General features: G+C 39.6%; 1 protein-coding gene across 1 annotated transcript; it reads right to left on the bottom strand.

Annotated features, from left to right (window-relative positions):
• hoxd4a (homeobox D4a) lies at positions 1–1118 on the bottom strand. Its single transcript, XM_046053830.1, has 2 exons — positions 698–1118; positions 1–299 (listed from the first exon to the last, which is right to left on the bottom strand). The coding sequence occupies exons 1-2, from the start codon at positions 1101–1103 to the stop codon at positions 1–3; spliced, it is 705 nt and encodes a 234-aa protein (XP_045909786.1). The 5' UTR covers positions 1104–1118.
• Positions 1119–9744: the final 8626 nt, after the last annotated feature.

Genomic DNA, 9744 nt, shown 5'->3' with positions numbered 1-9744 from the left:
TTATAATGTTGTGATATCAGTCTGGTTATCCTTCTGAGTGCTTTGCAGATGACTGGGGACTGGTGCAGATCTGCCCTTGGTGTTGGGTAGTTTGTGATCTTTCTTCCATTTCATCCGTCTGTTTTGAAACCAGATTTTGATCTGCCTTTCGGAGAGACAAAGAGTGTGGGCAATCTCAATCCGTCGCCGCCTGGTCAGATACCTGTTAAAATGAAACTCCTTTTCAAGCTCCAAAACCTGCTGCCGGGTGTAAGCTGTTCTGGACCGTTTGGGCTCTGGCCCTGTGTAATCCGGGTTCACTAGGAGAAAGAAAACAAAGCAGAAAAAGTCACCAAATGTGGCCAATGCATCATGCAGAATGCACACACAAACAATATAACAAGAGGAGACTCTCTAACCCGGGGGGAGCTCAAACTTAAAGAAAATTCACAAGGAACGACAGCAGTAAATAATGGATGATTTTATCTGGATTTAAGCAGATTTGCTGCAGATTTAAGCACCATTACAACCGGTCAATATGTGTTTTCAGGAGCTTTCAGGCGCTCACCTAGCGGCCTATTTCCTGAGCTATAAAAATTTATGACTTGTGTAATTGGCGAGGCCTTTCAAAGACTCCCATAAATATTACACTGAATGATTTTAAAGTGCAGGTCTCAGCTGGTTCATAAGGAAGAGGAAGAAGACGTGGAAATCTTACCAGTAGTTACGTGGACTTTCTTCATCCACGGGTAAACTACTGCAGGCTGCTTGGCTTGTATCCCATTTTGGCTCTTTGTGTTTTGCTGCTGTCCACAAGTCCTGGGTCCGGGCACTTGGACCGGGGTCCTCTGCTCAGTCTGTATGCTAAAAGAGCTCGGGTGGCTGGATCTCTCGCGCACATGACCCCGTGGCTGCACAGTGGAGTCCTGCACAGTGTTGCAGCCGAAGGGCTCCGTGTAGTTTGACCGTGGGTAGATCCCTGGATGCTGAAAGTCTGTGTCCTGCGATGGACTGTAGAAGTCCGATCCCTGGTCAGGTATATAGTTATTTTGTGAATATTCCTCGCAGGGAGGAAATTTTGGATCCACATACTTAGAGTTCACCATATACGAACTCATGGCCATTAATTTCTGAAGGTAGAAAATACTAATTTTTCTCGAGTTGTCTTTTTTTCCTCCCTCCATAAAGCCCTCCTACTTGGTGTCAACTGAATAAAGTTAGCGAACCATGTGACCAGATCGGCCAATAGAGGTGATGCTGGTCCATAAACGGGTAAACATACAACTAAAAGCAATGTCATCTAACTAAAGATAAACCAAAATTAGACCCTGGTGGAAAGAAAAAAACAAATATTGGCCTGAAACATCCGCGTGCACATTTGGATGATACAATGGAAAAATCAAATACCTTACTTAAACATTTAATTACTTTAAAATTATACAAACAAATAAACATAAAAACGCTGATGGTGCATAGAGTGTTTTATCCGAGAAGATATAAAATATATCAGTTTCTAAGGTGTAACTTGAAGGCACGGTGTTCAACAGAGAAAGCAACAAAAGGTACAAAAAGCCCCATGGCATAAAAGGAGGGAATAATGACAGAGGACAATTGATGGAGACTGTCTTTGTCAAGAAGGGGTCATCCAAAAGTTACACGAATCTCATCACTTCATCTGCTCCTATCCCTTTGAAAAAAAACTGTCTCAGGAGCCTACTGGCCAGCAGCAGCAGACTCTGGGAATCAATAATGTAGAGACACAAACGCTACAGCTGTACAGATGGAGAGTGCTGTGAGTTCGTTTCTTTTGGTACATCCACTTGGTGTTTCATTCAAAAAGAAATGCAGGCTGATTCTTAATTATGTTTATTTTCATGTGAAACATTTTGCTTCAGATGCTCCTTAAGTCTATATAGTTTAAAAATGCCCCAAGCTCTTCTTATGAAGAATGTGGTGATGTCAGATTTATTCTCATTCATAAAACCAACACTGTCACTGCAGCGTCTGACAGCACATCAGACACCACACGGCCTGATAATGAGACAATAAGTCAATACATCGAAGTTATTTCATCGACCATATACTCCCCTAGAATCGAATCTGTGACTGGTTTTATCACACAAATTCGGTTCTACAGGGTATATATAGACGACGGCAAGCGACACTGCCCACGTTTAGCCACAGCACTTTATTTGTAGAGCACTTCAGCCAAATACAATTTACAAAGTGCTTTCCACAGTCAGGATAAACAAAAAACATCACAGGAACAAAGTTACAGAAGAGTCATGCATCAAAACCAGATCTGAAGAAGTTCTATTAGAGGCTATAATAATGTCAGAGTCTTATTCTATTTAACTTTTTACTATTTTTCACTCACTGAAGGAGCCTTTTTCTTTCATTTCGATGTTTTATTTTTAATGTATGTCCCTGGAAGAAACATCTCCTTGAGTTTAGGGTTTTGTGTGACCATTGCATTGTTAGTTTAAACCAAAACTAGCAATGCAGTAGCTTAAAAACTCATGTCAGCCGCTGCTCCTTCCTCTGTACAGAGAATGACACAACATACTGAACGAAAATATCAGCCAGCATCTCAGGTCAGTACAGGTTTCTGCTCAGTAGGTCCTCTTCCCTCCATCATAGTCCAAGTTCACAATAAGAAAAAAGAGCCTCTTCTTTAAATAACATAAATAGCTTTTCACTTTGCAAACTGTCACGTCATAATCAAAGATAAGCATAACGACATAACCGTTAGATACTCGCTCGCTAATATAGGAGAGTTCATCATCACAACCCGAGAGATGAGGATAGAGGCCACAGGGGTCAAACTACATCATTTACAAAGTTATCAAAAAATTCAATTATTTTGGGCCCTGGTGACAGCTCAAAGGGTGCAAAAGTTTACCAATTCCTCCTCAAGCATTAACTAAACCACATGGCTACTGAATGTCATTCTGGTGAAAAAACCTTACAGATGAATTTAAGATGAGAATGGGAATGGGTCATTAATTTACTAAATTAACAAGTCCAGCAAAATGTTTTTTCAAGCACACAAAAATAACCTATATAAAATATTATATTATAATTTAACCCAAACAACCTAGGTCTAGTCCTATATCAATGTGAGCGCCGGAGTTTATAACAAAAATCGGTTTATTTATTACGAATTATTACTAATCCTGTAGCCTACACCTTGAGTCAGTATTATTTGTCAGATTTATCAGTATTGTCAGATTTAAACAATAAATTATATTCTCAGGTGACACTTGTTTTGAAGCACATTTGGCCAAATGTGGCACTGGACCAGTCACACGGGCCATGTTGTCTTCTTCAATAAGAAGAAAAGACATGTAAGAATATTTTACTAATTGGTTATTCACTGGATGGTGCATTAAGTCGTTTAGTTTAATGTAACGTTCCAGCTACAGTTACATTTTCAGCCAGATGCATGTTGTAAAGTTTAAAGTTATCATACACGCCTTCAAAAGGTGAGAATAAAACGCATTACTGCACCTTCTAGTACAAAGTAAATCCTTTCCTCATAGGCTATGTCATAACGCAGATGGAGGGTTTTATCTCCTCTCTACAGATTTCCATTCAAGCTTCAACAAAAAAAAAAAAATATTCGTTTCAAGTAGGCCTGTTCCAAAAAGATAAATAATACGTTGTAAAAATGCGTTCTTGCACTTCACATTTCAGTATTAGTTAGACAGCCTGACCTGCCTTTCACCTTGCCCTGCTAGTCCTTCAGACGGGTCAAAGCCGAGATTCACAAAAGAATGATAAAGTCAGCGTTTCCTGGCAGCTTGTGTTAAACGAAAGGCCAACTAGTTCAGCTTGACTCTTTTTTTCATTAGAATTCCAAGCTTTTACTATCAAAAAGCTCCAATTGAACGTTTGAGAGCAACAGAAAAAACCAAGGGCTATTTAATCTAATTATCGGGCGAGTTATGGGAGGGCTCTTTGACTGATAATAAAAATTAAAACGTTTAATTCCTTGTCAACTTTGTACCAAATATTATTGAATCATTTGTACTGCATTTTTAACAATGACTGATGAAATTAATAATTTGAAGGCCTCCAAAAGAAATGCATTAGGCCTACTGTGAATAAAACAGCAGCCACATGATATGAAAAAGAGAAAACTGATTTTTATTGTTTTAACCTCAGTGCTGTTTTTAGTTGTTTATAAATTTCACTGTGGTTAAAACTGAAGCTCAGATTGTTGCACAAACGAATTGTGAATTATGGCAATTTTAACAGATGCTGATTCGCACATACACTTGTATTGTTTTAACATTCTCAAGAAATTTCACCAAATTCTTCATGAAAGCACGAGTCTAGTGACAACAGGTTGATCACTCTGCCTCTAAGCAAACACGAACCAAAGCTATCAAGTCACTGCATCATTTAGCAGTGAATCAGAATGCCAACTTGAATAACAATAATAATCATCCGACAAAAGCATTGATTGAGTCTTAAAAGGTTTAAACCCCAAACAAGCTCCAGCACAGTAATACGATTAAAATTTCCTCACAGCAGAGCATCATCTAACGGTTTGTCCTGCAGCACGCACTGTTGCCGCTTTTAGAGGCAGGAAACAGTGTAGCCTGAGCATTATGCGTGTGACATCACACGCTCATACCACGAGCATTATGATAAAACACAGCTTACCACAGAGACCGCAACACATGGCACACCGTGCAACAAAAACATCCATGCTGAAGGAAAAGTCAGCCTGCTGCAGCTCCCTGCCAATTGAAGCTCTATTCCAACCCATCTGGACGGTCTAACTAATACACAATGAGAATTATATTTTGGCTTGTCAAGTCCCGGGCCATAAAACAAACTTTAATGGCATCACGTGTTTCCTCACAGCCACTCACAACCGCGCGCATGTCCATAAATAATCCTCAAAGTTGCACTTACTCAATAACGCCGATTACACTAATGTGCACTGAGGAAAAGTCCTAGAAAAGAGGAAGCTGGGAGGTTGCAGCCCAACTGTAGTAATAGAAATAGGAACAGAGGTGCACTGGGACAAAATAGATTGTTTTTGGCATCGTAGTTTTTTTATGTTTTGCATCAAGCTTATACGTTACCAGTGTTTGAACAAACAAAGTCAGCTGGGTCTCTGATAATTAATATTTGCAATCTAATGATCAGCCTGTGACCTGTTCTCCAGTTAGGCTATTTAATTCAAGAATTTTAATTTATTTCACTTATTACACTTAGCCTCGGCTGATTTCGCTTACTTATTGGAAAGATCTGATTATATCATCTCACTGAATCCTTTTGACCTGACGTGTGAACAAAAAACATCAAACATGCCTCACCGATTTAAGCTCAAATACATTTTTCCCCAGTGAACGTGACACAATAAGACTGATGTCATTCATTCTTCCGGGCCAGTCCCAGAGTGCAGAGCGTGCGCGCTCCTCCTCTCCTTTCCTGTGCGAGCTGGAGGGGAATGGTGATGTTGAGGTTGGGTTGGCTGCCACTGTGGGGCATGTATGATAAATGGATGAGCATCAAATCAGACGGCTTGTCACTTTTTTACATGCATGTCCTCATAAAAATGATTTCCCCGGAGATAATGTGAGGGTTAAACCCAAGGCCTCCTGGGAGGTTTAGGAGTGGCTGCACTCACATAGTTCCTGCATAGTTGGTAAGTATGTTTTCTGTGGTTTAATGGCATTTTTGTACTATAAATGTAGTCATTTTACTTTCAGCTCCATCATTTTTCTGAAAGACAATTTCTTATAACATCATCAACATCATGGGGAAGATGTCATGCAGTTTCACCTCTCAAGAATCTGCGTGCAAATGTTGATAGAGTTGCTGTCAATGAAGATACAGTAACAAAGGATCAACTGTGCTGTCGGTATAAGATGAATCAATGACAATAAATGCCTTTTGGGAGAATAAACTCGTAGAACACAAAACTCACGCACATAATCAGAGCAGCTGACACAAGCAGCAGGCTGAAAATGATTGCTTTTGCATTTTCATACACACAATTCTCCACAGACCACTTTCAAAAACGAACCAGTTCACATGACCACGTATCTCAGCCAATCACTGAGCTCAGGAACCTGCTAGTCAAATACTCCTGAATGGGAGCAGAGAGGCTGAGTGTTGGGCAACAGCGCCTTCTGCTGGCGGTTTAACGACTTCCCCCCATTTTCCACTGCAAAAAATGTCCATCCATACTCAAATGTGATTTCACCTAATCATGTGTTTCATTAAACTGTTGAGACAGATGTGCAAGAACGAAGAGCAAATTATTTCCATATTCGTTTAATTAAATAGACTTAATTAAGTGATGAGGCTCGGTTCAAGACTTTTAATCAAGTTCTTGAAACAAATAAAACTTCAATTGACACAAGAAGAATGATCTGAGCCTTTCTGCTAAATTCCATAATTTTGTAAATTTGGACTGAACATAAAACTGGTTGCCATGAGAATATGAGCATGTTTTGTAGTGTAGACGTTATTACTTAACATTAAGCAGATAAAGTGAAACAGACGTGTTGCTCGTGATTATTGGGATAGTGATACAGATAAATGATCGATGAATAAATAAGTTTGTCTAACTGGAAAACGAAACATTTAAACATAAATAATAACTAGTGGACCTTTTAGGTTTCCTATAACTAAATAGGAAGGAAGATTTGTTTACAAAAGCTCTCATTATGTCACACAACAATCCAAAAGAGTCTAATATTGGACCTAAACCACATCTCTGGGGGGATTTGAATAAGGGTGAAAAGGGGAGACCACGTCCATTCATGGAAACTGCTATCTGTTCAAATGTGTGCAGGGCCTGCGGTTAGACATTGTTTTACATAATTACACATAACAAACGCATGCAGGAATTATGTAAGATATGTGCATTGTCAAATTAGAGAACACAGATTGAATCTTAGTGAGTATAATGTTCTTAGGCTTCTGCTTGTGCTTGTCTTCCAGGGTCCATTTTGCCGCATTGCAGTGAGGCTGTAAATACTTTCGCAGCTGCCTGTCAGGCAACAGTGAAATACTGTCTTTGTTCAGTTGGCCCCCATCTCCAGGCAGCTGAAGACAGCTAGGAAAACTGAACTTCTTCTGCCAGGCTTGCATACATGGAATATAGCAAAGCAGATTTGATCTGTGTCGATTATAGTAAACAGATATTAACAAGCAGCATGTATGTGGGAATATAGAGGGCTCATCAGATCAATAAGACTCTCTGGTAGCTGTAGAAATGCTAAATGATATAACTTTTGGTTCACTGGCGATATCTAGTAAGCTGAGGAATATTTTTTTAAAAGGCTTGTCGACATGAAAAAGCTGCTTCAAACTGAAAACGAAATGGGCAATGTTTGTTTCAATACACGGGATTCTCTTCTAATTCGTGTGGAAATAAGTGCACTCAGTTCATCTGCATCAAAAAAATAAAAAAAACACAACCATCACTGACTTCAAACATAAGCTACATTTCTGCAGAATGTTTAAAGAAACATTAAACGATTTGATAATTCAGTTGATTACTTCTTAAAATATCTCTCTTTGATTCTTGCAGCATACTAGCAGCGAAGCACTAAATTTACCCACCTTTTCTGCTTGTATAGTATAACAACAATTTATTTGAATACATCCAGCAACATGTGAAACAACCAAATTTCCTGAGAGCCATTACACTGCTGCTAATTTACATGCCTAATGAAACAGGAAGCTGTCAAATTACACATGCAGACACACAAGCGAAATAAAGTCATTTTTTTACACAGAAAGCTTACCCTTAGCCGGGAGGTAATCCATGTTTATTCTTTGAGCTTTACCTATGCGGTGCATTTTGATAAAGCTGTGAAGAGCCAGTGCCGCTGTGTTTATGAGGAGGTCAGATATGTGAAAAGCTGAAACGCTCCGCTTGGCATCCAGGAGAAATGAGCAGCGCAGTGCTGCAAATATGTGCCGACCAGACTTTTATGAAACGAATGCAATTTTTAAGAAAGCCGACCGTGGAGTATCGGTTTGAACGCCATAGACGCAGAATGCAGTGGGAAAAATTCGCCTGGGAAATTAGGGAAAGAGCCATGAAGACGTTTGCCTCTCACACATGACCAGTGGCATCCAATGACAGGCGACGGAGGCACATAAAAAGGTCTATTACCAAGTTGTAAATTGTCCTCTCACAAAAAGGAATTTCGACTGCAGTAGTTGTCCCCATCTTTGCGCATAATAGCAGAAGCCCCACCAGACCTCTGGAGAAAAACAAGAGGGATTTTTCCCCCCTGTTTTTTGTTTCTATTACTCAACCATAAAATGTTGCATCTTAAAGCGCGAAAGAGCAGTTAGACTGTGGCCCTGAAAATGTTTTTTAGCTTAATCACAATGCGCATTCTTTAGCAGAACAAAAAATAGAACATTTTAGTATAGGAAATGTATCAATTCTTTTCTTGAACATGTGGCAAAATAATGATGAGGCGGTGTTTTGCTTAGATCAGACTGCAGAATAAGAGGCGACATAGACCTATTTCTGTTTTACGTTTAATCAACAAAAGCATTTAACATTTAGCTGTTAGAAATTATGTCTGGGAGTTGTTTTTTCTGCGTCGAACGGAAGCCTTTAACACCAAAGAAAGGACGAATTAATAATGTTTTTCTTTTCTTTTGATTTTTGTTATTCATTGAGCGGCCTATGTGCGCCAATTGTCACAAGAAACACGTCACTGGAGGAAATTAGATCGCTTATTAGGCTTCATTATATCAAATACCGCTGTGTAAATAAAAAATACACTTTATTAAAGTTGTGACTTTGGCTTTCTCAGCGTTGATGCTCAATAATTGTTCCAGACAACAGAATAGCCTACGTTTTAAATCGAGCTGTGTGTAAACGTGTATCGTCTGCGCGCTCCTGCAGGCCTGATGTTATTCTACAAATGCGTTGACAAAATTAGGGAGAAATAAATTATGGCATATGAAAAATGCTTTCACGCTTTCGGCCTGCGAGATTTAAAGGCATGCAGCATTGCAGCATTACAGCAATGCGTGAACATCTCTGCTGCGAATGGGAATTTCTTTCATTTCGTTCTCGTTCATCATGGTGGCATGCCAGAGTCAGCACTGTGCGATTTATAGTATATGGCTCGGTCTTTGGTTTCCTGCCTTATAGCTCTCTCTCTCTCTTTCTCTCTCTCTGTGTGTGTGTGTGTGTGTGTGTGTGTGTGTGTGAGAGAGAGAGAGAGAGAGAGAGAGAGAGAGAGAGAGAGAGAGAGATTCAGGCGATCAGGATTTGTTGCATTACACAACTATGACATTATTGTAACTCTATAGTCCAGTGTAGTCCATCGGAGGAGAAAAACAAATCTGGATCAACATGGCTTTAGTCTCGGTGCAAAGCATACAGGACTATTTGTCTGCTTCATTCTTCTTACATTATGTTACCGTTTTTTATTTGAGGTCACTGATGGCAAGAGAGAGTCCAGTTTTACTGGACCGATGGTGTTAGTTCCGGTATGTGATATGTTGGCGGAACCAGTGCCCAGTGAATGAAAGATGGGGAGCCAAAGACAAATCTATTCACTTTGGACATTGGTCCAAGAAAAAACACATTGCGTCTGCTACAGATAAAAAAACATACAAATCAAATAGTTAATCTAACAGTCAAATGACCTTGGTGTCATAAGGAAACCACAACGTTCCACTGCTTTAGTTTAAAATTAAAAAGACTGCTATTGAGGGAAACAAAGAATTACAGAAAGACGTGGGGTCAGTGGCTGGAGG

This window comes from Micropterus dolomieu, linkage group LG07 (genome assembly GCF_021292245.1).
Source record: "Micropterus dolomieu isolate WLL.071019.BEF.003 ecotype Adirondacks linkage group LG07, ASM2129224v1, whole genome shotgun sequence".
NCBI classification, from domain to species: Eukaryota; Metazoa; Chordata; class Actinopteri; order Centrarchiformes; family Centrarchidae; genus Micropterus; species Micropterus dolomieu.
Note: the sequence above shows the minus strand (reverse complement) of the source record. Positions and strands in the feature narration are given on the sequence as shown.

Coding starts and splice junctions, on each gene's coding strand:
- hoxd4a (XM_046053830.1), bottom strand. CDS start 1,103: ATGGCCATGAGTTCGTATATGGTGAACTCTAAGTATGTGGATCCAAAA. Junction 300..697: donor GAAAGTCCACGTAACTACTG/GTAAGATTTCCA, acceptor TCTTTCTCCTAG/TGAACCCGGATTACACAGGG.